The sequence below is a fragment of the Ciona robusta genome, chromosome 4 (assembly GCF_009617815.1).
Source record: "Ciona robusta chromosome 4, ASM961781v2".
Taxonomy (NCBI): domain Eukaryota; kingdom Metazoa; phylum Chordata; class Ascidiacea; order Phlebobranchia; family Cionidae; genus Ciona; species Ciona robusta.
In genome coordinates, this window is record NC_143238.1 from 3,706,881 (window position 1) to 3,719,902 (window position 13,022).

The following is a 13,022-nucleotide window of genomic DNA, read 5'->3' on the forward strand; positions in this document are numbered from 1 at the left end:
AAAGTATGACACCTGGACCAACAGATGGTAAAGTTCTTTTGTGGCCGGCAGATGCTGGAAAATACATTGCAGATAGAAGCACCAATGTATTTATAAATGACCAGGCCATTGTAAAAGCTGCTGGAGATGCGGCGAGAGCTTTTAAGGACGGACAACATTCACTAAACAACTTTAAAGCTCTGCCTTTGCACCCTGACGTAAGCAGAATAGTATCTGTTAGAGCAACACTGTAAACATCAAATTAATTTCCAGGTGGCTAATGAGACAGCTATCGATTTTATTTTCGCCGTTGACACGCTTAACTTTTCTTTCTGGTCTGACAATCCCGAAGAGAAATACAAAGTAAGTTTAGTGTAGCCAAATCAACCTATAATTTATTTGACTAATACTTATAGGTGAAATATAAAGGTGAATATTACTCCGGTTACTGGTCTATTGTTGCTGCTTTGAAAAGAGCAGAGGATGAAGGAAGACCTGTGTTCTCAGCAAAATATATGTCCTCTGTCGAAAAAGATGAGTTTGCACATATTCTTCGTTCTGATTCCTCCGTAAGTAATTTTCACTTAGACTGAAGAATGAAGATACACTGAGTGATTTAATAAGGCTACTACCAATGTTGCGCATCCATATAAATATGCAACTGTCGTTAAGTGTCTCGCCAAAGAAAACATACTGTAACAATGATAACAGTATCTAGCATTGAACCGGTGAAGTTTTTTTCTGACAAATGTAGCTGATTAACATCATTGGAAAATTGAGAACTGTCGTGAAATCATTGGCAAATTAAATTCGGAATCTAGTTGTAAATATTTAAACCAATTCCATTGGGTCTTCGTTTATACATAAACAAAGCAGGCCAGTGTACCACCTCATCGTAGCACACATCAGTTATTGGTTGCAAATTGCTGAACTTTACCTACCGCCTTTACCTGCTTTGGATCTAATGCTTGAACAATGATGAGCTGATAATTTTTAATGGTTACAATACTCCGGATCTTTTTCTTTGATAATTTTGCAACTAGATCAACACATGTGAACCGATTGCCCAAAATAGATTTGTTACCATTATCTGGTTGTAGATGTTTTACCATTATCATTACCATATTGCCAGAGAATATCAAGTCAATAACAAATTTCTTTGTCACTACTAGTGTAGATATCAAAATTATAGATAAGATGATTTTGAGATCAAAATCATAGATAAGTATGAAGAAAAACTGGTACACTAGTCAGGAATCCTCTGTGATCTTACAGGCTATGCAGTTTGTTTGGGGTTATTGGTTATAAGGGTTAAGCGCGGCAGACTTTTTACTATTACCGAAAAAAATAACACGAAAGTTGTTAAACTTTTATCATTGTATAAAAGATCTTAAAAACTGAATTTTTTTTGCAAATATCATCTTCATATAAAAAGCATGTGCTGACGTGACGTTGTCATTCGGCAATTAACATTTTCACAGTAAAATATTCCGCTTGATATTTAACATATTAAAATGTGATATTTCATTAGTTTAATTACAGCAACCAGACATAATTTTATGACATAATGTTAAAACTATATGCATTTCAATTCAGAAGAAAGTAGAACAAATATTGCTATAACTTTCCTACCTTTCACTTCAATTCACCTCGTCGATATAACGAATAAACAAAAGTCCAAGCTTTAAACCTAAAAAATCCCCTAAAATGTATCTTTGTATTCAGGTTCAAATTTCTTTACTAGAAGAACGGCTTCACGCATTTAATGAAGCCGGTCAAGTTTTACTGGGAAAATATGACGGTTCGTTCTCCAATTGCATTCGGTAATATGTGCGTTTTATGACCAATTATTGCCTACTATTCGTATTGTTTTTTGTAGAAGTTGCAATAAGGACGCGGTACAACTCGTAAAAAGAATTGCTGCGGATTTCGGATCGTTTAGAGACGAAGCTGTATTTGATGACCAACCGGTGGCTTTCTATAAGAGAGCACAGATTGCAGTAGCAGATATATGGCTATGTTTTGAAGGTGGTTGACAGTTGCTAATTTAATATGTAACCAACTCATTGCCTATCGAGTGGAAAGTCCAATATATAATGCACCAATTGTGTATAGTAGTATAGGTCTATAGGATATGTGTTGACGTATCGGTGTTGATTTTATATATATATGTATATAACTCCAATAACAGGTCAAGGTCTTGGTGAATTTCGAAACATTGATCAACTGACCATGTTTGCTGACTACCGTGTGCCGCAGACTTTAGAATACTTCGGCATTCTTCAGTATTCAAAAGAATTAAAGCAAAAACTTGATGGGCGTGAAGTTCTTTTACCTGGTAGTCGGTATGTAAATAATGAAGTGGCAAATTACTTGAATTGATTAATCGGTTGTAAAACATGCTAAAAACATTTTTTCCCTGTACGGACTGTCACTGTAGGATTATTTTGCACTATGACGTTATAAAAAAAAACTGTATAGTAGGGTGGGGAAACATGAGACATCTTTTCATTCTATTTCTTGTCCAATTTCGATGATATGTAAAACTATATCTTCACGACTCTCATACACCGTTGTTAATGTCCTATCTTACCCCAAAGTACTATATATATACCTTAATTTTGTAGTCAATTCTTTCGATGTGTAATATTTCAGCACCGAAGGTGAAATACGCGGTTGCTCAATCGAGGCCGTAGAAAGATTGAAAAATGAAACAAAGAAGTTGCTGCTTTCGGATAAATCAACAACCGATGTTGCTCGTATCGTCAACTCAATTACAATGGATAACTATTTATGGGATTACGCCGCTGCACATCGTGCGGAAATGGCCCACTTGATGTTTCACAGAGTACGAACAATATTTTATTGACCAATGTACTTCAGAACTTAAATTACAGTTAAATTCAGAGCGTGCAATGAGATATATAGTATGGTGGAGTAATATGGGACACCTTTCATTCCATTTTCTCGTCCCATTTGGCAGTAAACAAAGAACATTCAAAGATTTATAAAACCGTATCCTCATAACTTTCATAGACCGTTGTTAATTGTTTAAAATTCGATCAGGATATTTGGATATTATGTTCCAAAGGTGTACCATCTGCCCCACCCTACTTATATATGTATAATTTGCGTTAATTACGTGAAACCAAAAATGCTATGATCTCTATTGTCTAACATCGCCATTTTCAAGAAACGTGGCCCATGCCCTATTTGATTAAATCTTTTGAAATAGGGAAGTTGCGTTTTAGTGCGGTATGAATTCTTCTGTGTGTTACACCCTCGCCTGTTGAACAAGCAAATACCGATAACAATGCATCTGCGTCATATTAAGGCGTCGCTCAAAATGACAAAGGGTTAAGATGCTTACTTTTGAGGCGTAAAACTTTCACCTACGCCGATTAACCCACAACAGTAGGGGAAATGCGTTTACTTTGTGGGTGGTGTTGGTTACTGGTTTAGTAATTCATGTTCAATTATGAAGATTTCCTTTTTTCGCACGAGGCACTTGCTTAATTTAAGCTGGCCTGCATCGAAACGAGTGGCATAGCGAGCTCCGTTATACTGAGGTTAGTGGGAGTTGGAAAATGTTACGACATTCGTTTTCGTTGCTTTTGATCGTCTGCCTCGCAGTCGTGCAAAGCTCAGTCATCGATAAAAAGCGAGATGAAGAATTCATGCAGGTTGGTTGGTGTTTATTATATTATGTTGATTTGATCTCTGTTATCGTATACGAAAAATTAAAAAAAATACTATGTTGGTAAAGCGTGCGTTTTTTTTATATTGTGCATTAAATCCACGCTTATTAAAATAAAAAGCTGGTACGAGGTGATAAACACGTGTGATGACGACTGTCGTTTTCCGGCCACGCGAGGATAAAGCAAGTTACATTACATTACGTATTTTCCCCTACACCAACAATTGTTATCAATGCCAACTTTTTGGGCTTGTTTTTTACGTTTCATTCATATTTTGTCGGTAAACTGACTCTAAAATATCCCATGGCAGGACGTGAAGAAATGGGCTGGTGTGTTCGATAGTGCAGTGAAGGAAGGGGAAGAAATGGCGAAAAGAGGTATATGCACACATATATAGGACTTGAAACATTTCGTTCAATAAAACATGCATTTGCTCTATTACGTTTAGGTGTGATGATGTCCCAAAGCCAGAAACAGGTCCATCATATCAATTTACACTTTAACAACCATCTTCACAACTTCATGAACATGGTACAGTAAACATATAATAATAACTTTGTTTATCAATGCATGAACACGTTCTATTTGATACCTTTATTTCAGCACCAATCCCAGAGTCAAGTTATGCACTCGGTACGTATATGTTTGCTCCCATGATAGAAAGCAAAGATTTTCGTTGTTTTAAAATGTATTGTTTTTATAGAATGGGGGACACGCAGTAGCAAGTCAGGTATGTATTTTTGCTCTCGTTCCTACATTATTATCTCCTTTTGCATACAAAACATGTTCGTATAATAATCTTTTTGTCACAGTCGCAGAGACAGAGTGCTGGAAGTGCTGCTGGATTTTCCAAGCAAAGCCAAGCGCAACACGTAAGTAACAAATTCAGCAATGTTCGTGGTTACAAGTTATGGGCTTTTATGTTATATTATATATACTTCGTAGATGGCTTCCAGCGGTGGGTCATTCAGCAGCAGCCAGAGCCAGGTCCAATCGCACAAATCGTCATTTGGCGGTTTCCACAGCAGCCAACAACAACACCAAAGTGTGAGTATTTTTTTTATAATCATAAACTACTTTTTATCTTCATGCACAGTGTTAAAATACCATCTCCCAAAGATTACAATACGTTCGGTCCAAACTGAGTTTAGCTTTAGGTAACACGTAGACACGGGTTTAAATAGTCGGTCTCGTACATACGATTTCGCTCCCAAAACCGCTGTGTTACAAACTGAGAATACCCAACAGTCTCTAAAATAACTGTATTGCTAATCAGATTTAGATATATAGTTAGCTTTATACAAGTTTCGGTATAGCCCCATGTGTTGCAAACTGGGTATACCATGTTTAATACGCGCACCTATACGCGCACCTATATGGTAAATATCATCTTCATCGTTTTTATTTTAGATGTCTGCTGGTCACCACGGTTCTTTTGCTTCTTCTCAATCCCAGGCTCAATCGGTATGTAACAGTATATTGTACCCAATAATACCCCGCCGTTGTTTACATTTCGTAACAAAAATAAACTTTTTTTAGAGTTCATTCAACCATGGTAGCATGTCCTCTCAACAATCCCAAAAACAATCAGTAAGTTGAAATAAACTGTCGCCTGTTTTTAACAACTATATGGTAGAGTGGGGAAGATGGGACACATTTTCATTGTATTTTCTCATTCCATTTGGTAGTTCAAAGAATTAAAATTGTATCCTCACGACTCTCCTAGACGGTTGTTAATTGTTTGAAACATGATCAGAATATTTGAATATAACGTGTTAATAAAGGTGTCCCGTCTTCTCCCATCCTTGGTTAGATGATTCCCCTTTCTTCGTTCTTTTAATTAATTCGATCTTCGCTATCGTAATCTCGAGAGATAATAAGTTTTGTTATGCTTGTGCATTATCTCTATTCCGTTTTAGATGTCGGGAAGCCATCGAGGTGGATTCGTCGCTTCCCAGTCTCAAAGTCAAGGGGTAAGCAACTAAACAGCACATAAATAACATACATTGCCGATATGTGATTTTAATAACGAAATTCATTTTCAGAGTGTTTCCCACTTTGGTGGATCTTCGTCACATCAGTCGCAAAATCAAGTGGTACGTTTATGCCAATGTGTTAGATGCCACGGTTTAATGTTTCTTATACAATAAAATAAATTGTTTTAGATTTCGTCGAACCATGGTGGCATTTCTTCACACCAGTCTCAACACCAAGTGGTAAGTTAATATATGTTACATTTTCATATTGTATGGTACAGGTCCTAAATCCCATCTTTCTTAATCGCGTTTTAAACAATTAACAACGCTATTTATAAGTGTCGTAGGGATACGGTTGTTTATCTCGGTAAATATTATTTTGTTTAAAAAATGGGACAAGATAAGAAAATGTTTCATCTTGCCCCAACACCAATATATAAATGTTGTGTTGCTTGCATGCAAGCTGATATATTAACTCATGCTTCACTTTTAGTCGAACGGAGGAAGCCAGTCCCAAAGTCAAGGACAGGTAATTTCTATTTCTCTATATTTCTTTCTTGCATCAATTGTGCTACACTTTTAAAACGCTATGCAATATTTCTCTACTTTAGTTTCAAGAATATATTCGTACATTATATTATACGTTTTCCTTGCAGGTGATTACTGGAGGTTACCGCCCACAGGTAATAACGAGTGTGTAATTTATTTTCTGCCGCCTATTGTACTAAACTTTTGTTTTATTTTAGCGACCAAAACCACACAAGCCCGGCTACGGAAAACCACACAAGCCCGCAAAGCCTTCCCCCAAACCACCAAAGTACTACGGCAAGAAGAGCAGCAAGAGCGGGAAGAAATATTACAAGAAGAAGAGTAGCAAAAGTGGAAAACGCTACTACAAGAAAAAAGGAAGCAAAAGTGGAAAGCGTTACTACAAGAAAAAAGGCAGCAAGAGCGGAAAGCGTTACTATGGTTAAAAAGGAAACTATATCCTCCATATCTAACATGAGATATTTAGTTGTTTGATAATTCATTGAATTTTATAATTTTATACACCAAAGTAAATAAAATATTCAATCGCTTGCATTTCAAAATTGCGTCGTAGCCTACAGCTTCTAATTTAATTAGAAGCCAACAGCACAAAAAGTTCAGAGATAACCGCCTCCAACCTGCTATCTTTCGGTTACGAGGCCAGTGCTTTAACTTATGGTGAGCTATATGGCGTCTGCTAAGACAGTAGTTGAAATTTCCAAACGCAAAGGTTACTGGAACAGGTTTTCGACAATCAAGCAAATCTGAATAAATTCAACGCATCAAGAGAATAGACCCACAAACTCGCCTGCATATGGTAACCCGAAAGCGGGCACGTCGAGTTATAGGAGGTTATGCTGACGCATTGAACACAGCACCACACGCGTGCCATCGCAAGGATTAATACGTGATAATGATCTTCCCGTAATGGGACATGGAGGCATCGTGGTACACCTTGTATATGCACCTGGTTGGGATCAGGTATTTTACAACTAGTTGCAGTAATTTCTAATCGGTTAATTGCTCTTTTGCACAACGACAATTATTAACACAGTGGTTGTTTGAAATCTAGTATCCGCCACATACGAAGTCTTGTGAGTCTTTTAACTACAGTGCTAACGATGTCGGAGATCTAGCACTATAGCTACTACGTCGCATTGGAAACGAGCCATAAAATATGACAGCAATCAGCGGCGTAGCAATTTTTGATAGCAAAATCAGAAACCTTTTAAAATATCTAGGCAATCATACGAATCATACAACATGTCGTCGGATTCTTTAAACAGTACTCTACAAGTTAACAGCACAAGTATGCGTGCATGGCACTTAAGCTTTGGCATAGCTTTTTAAATGCGTATTGAACAAAGCGCTTAGTGTTGAAATGATAACCAGCGGTAATATATCTACAGAAAATTAAATAAACCCACAATACATGCGAAAAGCGGGTACTTTAGCCAGTCCAGCTATTAGGAAAGTAATTGCAACACGTCGAAAAACGCTGCAACTAGTGGTAACAAGGGAAGTCCGATACAAGTATATAAAAAAACAGTTTGTATCAAAGTACAATTCACTGTAATGAGCTTTTCCTTTAAATCTAGAAGAATCTGGGCTACTATTCTAGCAACGGTTGGCAAGTGGCAGACATCTCTTTTTATCTTCATTAACTGGAACACTCTTGTATATTATTGAACCAGTCCTAAAAATATATGTATAGCTATAAGTAAAACTAAATAACTTATGTGAAGAGTAATTTGGTTCAAACTTGAAATTGCAGCGATTTTTCTTCCACACATAGAAGCTTGCAATGCAGATTATTATTCCTACAGATGCCCCTGCAAACCACATGACCACACTTGTTCCAACATGAACACTCTCAGGTTGATTGGTTGCTGCATCTGACAATAAGAATTCAGGAAGAACAGGGTTTTAACTTTACAATCATTTACAGTTGTGTAAATCAGAAAATTATTTGCAAAGCACATTTTCTAACCTGGACATGTAACATTACTAGTGAGATAGTTCAAAAACTTTCCAGCAAGTTTGGCAGGAAACTGACATCTGTAAAATACATATAAAGCTCACTGTACAGAAGTGTTGTTAATGAATAGTTACTCACTCAATTCCATCTCCAAACAATCTCCTCAGATTTCTGTTTTGTTCTAAATAGTTCCTCAAATCATTCATACTGCATTGACAATCGAAAGGATTTCCACCAATAGATATTTTTTGAATAACCTTTTGTTTCATCTGTTCAAGGTAACAAAGAAATAAATTTTCTGAACACAGTTTAAAAACTGATTGATTACTGTTCTCATAATAATAATGGCAAACTATTGGACAATTTTGAACAAAAAAAAACAATTGTACACTTATAAAAGTTCCATGATGATTAAATAACAGCTAGTGTGAAAATGAAAATCCAACCTCAGTAAGATCTTGTATTGTTGGCAGCTCAAGATAAGCCAATAGATTCTGCTCCAAATGCAAAAACCTGTGCATGTAACGCCATATACTGTCAGGGTATTGGATAAAGACATTTACATGTAACTGTCGCAACTCAGTATATTCACCTGCAAGCGCAGACATTAAGCAAATGAAGCCACCAAGTAGCCTGTGCATTAAGACAGTTAAAGCACATCAATAATTAAATGATGTTGGTAAGAAAGCATAGATATTGGCATCCGTACATGTTTAATCTGTAAGCAAAATTACATTAACAATAAAAGCTACTAGCCAGTTAGTGTTGCGGCATATATTGAAGAGTATTGAATAGTAATGGCGCAAAATTGTAACTGTTATAATTTACACCACAGAAACTTCTAAATGGATAAATCATGATGTTACTTACCGAAGAGATGTCATGCCTTTAAATGCATGAGGTTGAATGTTAGTTATTCTGTTGCTTCGTATGTACAACCATTGTAGTTTATTTAAATCCTGTGTGAAACATAATTTTTGGGGGAATCCAGATTTTATGATACAATACCCGAAATCAACAAAAATGAAACAAAAATTTAGTTGCGAATATAAAAAGATACTAAACTAAATACTCAAACGTTTGCACTCATGTAATTTTTTTCCTTACTAGGCACACTGTCGAACCTCTTTTCTTTAACTTAAATTTCTGTGCTGGAAAAGATCAATACTGTAAAAAACATCATAGCAAGACATACAGCAAACCACTTGGCGTGTATGATTTCCAATTCATTATTGTCCAAAACCAGAATATTCAGCTTTACTAAGTTCTTGAATAAGTGGTTGGGAAAGCTGGTTAACTTGTTATCACGTAATGTCAGTGTTCTGAGTTTGCTGTTGTGATCGAGAGCCTAAAATTATAATTGTTACTGCAGTGTAAGTCGTAATAGTCAACAAAGGTTACATTTAAAGGTAAAACGTATTTTTATAGACAGCTGTTAACTTACCCCAGCAGCAATGACTGCAATTTTGTTGTTGTCCAAACGCAACTCTGACAAATCAGTAAAGGACGCAAAGTCTGTCGCCCGAATGGTTCTAATACTATTTGAAGTAAGACTTATTGTTGTACTGGCTGCAGGCATGCCCTGTGGTACTTCTGTAATGACATGGTTAAGTTTACAACATAGTTAATATAATGAGAAAAACAAACCTTGCAATCCTCCATCTGTGGAACTACCATCTCCAGAGCAATCTGTGTTGCTTGATAAACAAGTGCAGTTATAGGGGCATTGACTGCTGTGACGTATACTTAACACAATATCATCTACATTTATCTGGAAAAAAAATCAGATAAATCAAAATTATCTTTGTTCTAGGTCTTTAGAGCAAAATATAAGTAAGTTTATACATATATCTATTTTAAAAAAGAACATATCCAGAAAAACAGATAATTTCATTGGGCTCACCTCATCTGGCTTATTCACAGGGGTGTCATTTGGTCCAGTTGCTTGTGTAACTTTGGTTCCATACTGCAAATAACCCTTAAAATTAGTTGCAGTGCAGTTATAAGTGCCAAAGTCATCAGTTTCAAACTTGTGTATGACTAGTGTGCCATTCTGATATGCTTCTACATCCTTAAAACAATCTGCATTGTAGTAATTGTACTCGTTGCCATTCGGTGCTGTCCATGTAATAGTTGCATGTGGTAATCCTAGATTGGTAAATCATTTAATGTTAAAAAACTAATTCAATACAATGTTATTATTTTATATATATTTTTTAATATTTATACACTTTTATAAAGTGTCCCCACAGTGTAAGCTATTCATACAAGGTAAATTTTATTCTTACAAGGTAAAAAGATGGGACATCTTTAGCACATATTATCTAAATATATGATTGTGTTTCAAACAAATAACAACAGTCCATGGGAGTTGTAAGGATACGTTTTTATACTTTTTTGAATGTTCTTTGGTTACTACCAAATTGGAATAGACTAAAAAGCTATCCCATCTTACCCCAACCTACTATATAACTTACAAGACACAACACAAGGCTTAACTGTGTCATATTTAAGTTTAACAGCATATATTTTACCAACTTACCAAGCACAACACACTGTAATTTAAGTGTGTCACCCACATGCAACTCGGTGTTTGGTGAGAGTTGGGTAAAAGTTGGTAGGCCACATGCTGCATTCATCTCCGTGACGGTTGGTAATAATATATTCTGATCCTTTAAACTAGCTGGGCTGAAAAAAAGATAGAAGAATATTGGTATGTTTTATTCATAGTTTTCGTGTTTACTGAAAGTATGTTTTGATAATTCAAATTTACTGGACTAGAATAAAAAACATGGATTAATTTATTATAATATTTTCCGAAAAGTTGTCAGAATAGTCTGAACCTCTGACAACTAAAAATGAATACATGAATGAATGAATGTAACTTACTTTATCCTCGTGCGGCCAGAAAATAACAGTCGTTATAACACGTGTGTTCATACACCTCGTGCCAACTTACGAGTTACCATGTACGTTACTTTGTAAGTAATAATTTTTTTTGATGTATGGCTGATAATTTGGACAACCCATTAGTGACCGCTTGGTTGGAGCAATTGCGGTTAAGTGTCTTGCCCAATGGCACATACGCCCACAATAGAAGCAGCGATGAATAAATATCAGCATTACATCATCAAACTAACCTTTGACATGTAAAAGCTTGTCCACGAATCAAATGTTGAAACCATTTTGCACTTTTCATCCATTTCACATGAGGTGTCATTGCGCAATCGCAGGACCATGGATTGTTTTCAAACTTTAATTCCTGATGCATGTTTATAAATTAACACCAACTAACGATTTAATTGACAAAAAGTAATTACCATAATTATGTATATTATTGAATATTTATGAAATTGTAATTAACAATACTTTTTTGACAAGTAAATAATAAAAATATTTAAAAATCATTACTGTCATGAAGTTTGATTTCATCCCACTTATCCACTTATGTTGAAACGTAAACAAATTGTTGCCGTTGAGTCTGAGTCGAGTCAGATGCGACAGATGAGCAAATGCATGAGGATGAATAAAGGAGATGTTATTGTTATGAAGATCGAGTTCTTGCAACTTACCCAGGTCATACAACAGAAAATGTTGAATGAATTCCAATTTATTATTATCTAGTCGCAATACCTGGAACAAGATATTACAAAAAATGAAAATAACACAAATAGTAGGCTGTAGAATTCTGTAGACATGGCACCCTTAAGTTTATTAAAATTAAGCCTAATATCAGTATATTTTAAAGATCAATATTTATAGTCATTTTATTGTTTAGAAATTATTAAACACCATTCCACACCTCTAATTTCAAAGGATTCCAAACAAAAATATCATCTGCAATTTTTTCAATGTTATTGTTGCTTAAAATCAAGGTTTCCAGGTTATCAAGATTGTCAAAGGCATGGTACATCAGGGTGGATACTCCATTGGATGACAGATCCAGATTAAGCAAAGTACTTGTTTCTGGAATCTTAACCAAAAATAAAAGACAATTACATTGATCAGTCTGGTAAGGGTCCAAAATTAATAAATAATTAAACTAAAAAACAATTTATAGAAACTGTAAAACAACTTGTAGAAAAATAATTCAATATTACTAATAATAAACAAGTTTTTAAAGATGACACAAGTGGGTCCCACCATACAAATTGGCCCATGTAAATAGAATGAGTTAGACTTACAGAGGTAATATTCGAAATGTGGTTGTTGCTTAGATCAACACTTTTAACTCCCTCTGGCAATGATGGTGGTATTTTTGTCAAGTTCCTTTCTTTACAGTTGAGAAAATGTTCAGCTTTTATGCACCTGAAACCACAACCATTACTGAACGGTGTACCAACATTTTTATACATTAATTTAAAGTTGTTTTTAAAACAGTTTGGGAAGTTTATGAAACTAATATAATTCAACAAACAATAGCTTTTTTATAGTTTTACCAGTGTTACTTTTATTTTGTGAGATAATAGCTAAAAAGAAACTGGTGTAGGTACGCTTACTCTGAAGAAAAGCAACAGCCACACTGTCCATTCAATAAAATGTAGGTGAGGAAACAGAAAATAATTCTAGCCATCTTTATATAATCTGTACACAAAAGAAAAATTTGAACCAAAATTAAAATAATTTTGTTCTCAAACTTAACAAAATCAGGTTTTGCTGTGTACTCTTTCCATTTGTAAATGAAAGTTGTTTGTCACATACGAAGTATCAGTGTTATTGTACGTATTGAACAAATTTGTCATGTTTATAAATAGCCTAGTTCTCAGTACACAAAAAAAGTTCACACGTTTATCAAAATTCTTATGATTCAAGATCCCATATGAACATATGTGACCCTTACCAGGCAGATAAGTTCTTTAATAA

The 13,022-nt window shown here is 35.2% G+C and overlaps 3 protein-coding genes across 3 annotated transcripts; 2 read left to right on the forward strand and 1 right to left on the reverse strand.

Annotated features, from left to right (window-relative positions):
- The first annotated feature begins 5 nt into the window (after positions 1-5).
- On the forward strand, positions 6-3,218 carry LOC149736741 (queuosine 5'-phosphate N-glycosylase/hydrolase-like). Its single transcript, XM_089876465.1, has 7 exons — positions 6-197; positions 253-342; positions 396-548; positions 1,705-1,802; positions 1,859-2,007; positions 2,171-2,324; positions 2,635-3,218. The coding sequence occupies exons 1-7, from the start codon at positions 6-8 to the stop codon at positions 2,846-2,848; spliced, it is 1,050 nt and encodes a 349-aa protein (XP_089732591.1). The 3' UTR covers positions 2,849-3,218.
- A 184-nt stretch (positions 3,219-3,402) lies between these two features.
- On the forward strand, positions 3,403-6,744 carry LOC149736742 (uncharacterized). Its single transcript, XM_089876467.1, has 15 exons — positions 3,403-3,662; positions 3,988-4,054; positions 4,126-4,208; positions 4,281-4,310; positions 4,381-4,407; positions 4,490-4,549; positions 4,623-4,724; positions 5,088-5,141; positions 5,217-5,267; positions 5,597-5,650; positions 5,723-5,773; positions 5,843-5,893; positions 6,147-6,182; positions 6,310-6,336; positions 6,400-6,744. Exons 1-15 carry the CDS (start codon positions 3,567-3,569, stop codon positions 6,625-6,627), a joined length of 1,017 nt encoding a protein of 338 aa, XP_089732593.1. The 5' UTR covers positions 3,403-3,566; the 3' UTR covers positions 6,628-6,744.
- Positions 6,745-7,368: 624 nt separating this feature from the next.
- Positions 7,369-12,920, reverse strand: LOC149736743 (uncharacterized). The gene is made up of 15 exons (XM_089876437.1): positions 12,659-12,920; positions 12,344-12,467; positions 11,962-12,132; positions 11,571-11,792; positions 11,300-11,421; positions 10,702-10,847; positions 10,063-10,307; positions 9,807-9,930; positions 9,604-9,752; positions 9,355-9,507; positions 9,030-9,118; positions 8,606-8,672; positions 8,298-8,428; positions 8,172-8,239; positions 7,369-8,076 (listed from the first exon to the last, which is right to left on the reverse strand). The coding sequence occupies exons 1-15, from the start codon at positions 12,730-12,732 to the stop codon at positions 7,799-7,801; spliced, it is 2,163 nt and encodes a 720-aa protein (XP_089732563.1). The 5' UTR covers positions 12,733-12,920; the 3' UTR covers positions 7,369-7,798.
- Between the last annotated feature and the right edge of the window lie 102 nt (positions 12,921-13,022).

Bases quoted from the DNA above. Each gene is read 5' to 3' on its own strand.
- LOC149736743 (XM_089876437.1), bottom strand. From the start codon at position 12,732: ATGGCTAGAATTATTTTCTGTTTCCTCACCTACATTTTATTGAATGGA. The intron at 11,422-11,570 runs GTAATGATTTTT...AACATGCATCAG, and splicing joins TGAAATCAAACTTCATGACA to GAATTAAAGTTTGAAAACAA. The intron at 8,673-9,029 runs GTAAGTAACATC...TTACATGCACAG, and splicing joins AAAGGCATGACATCTCTTCG to GTTTTTGCATTTGGAGCAGA.
- LOC149736742 (XM_089876467.1), top strand. From the start codon at position 3,567: ATGTTACGACATTCGTTTTCGTTGCTTTTGATCGTCTGCCTCGCAGTC. The intron at 4,055-4,125 runs GTATATGCACAC...TATTACGTTTAG, and splicing joins GGAAGAAATGGCGAAAAGAG to GTGTGATGATGTCCCAAAGC. The intron at 5,894-6,146 runs GTAAGTTAATAT...CTTCACTTTTAG, and splicing joins ACCAGTCTCAACACCAAGTG to TCGAACGGAGGAAGCCAGTC.
- LOC149736741 (XM_089876465.1), top strand. From the start codon at position 6: ATGACACCTGGACCAACAGATGGTAAAGTTCTTTTGTGGCCGGCAGAT. The intron at 2,008-2,170 runs GTGGTTGACAGT...CTCCAATAACAG, and splicing joins TATATGGCTATGTTTTGAAG to GTCAAGGTCTTGGTGAATTT. The intron at 2,325-2,634 runs GTATGTAAATAA...GTAATATTTCAG, and splicing joins GTTCTTTTACCTGGTAGTCG to CACCGAAGGTGAAATACGCG.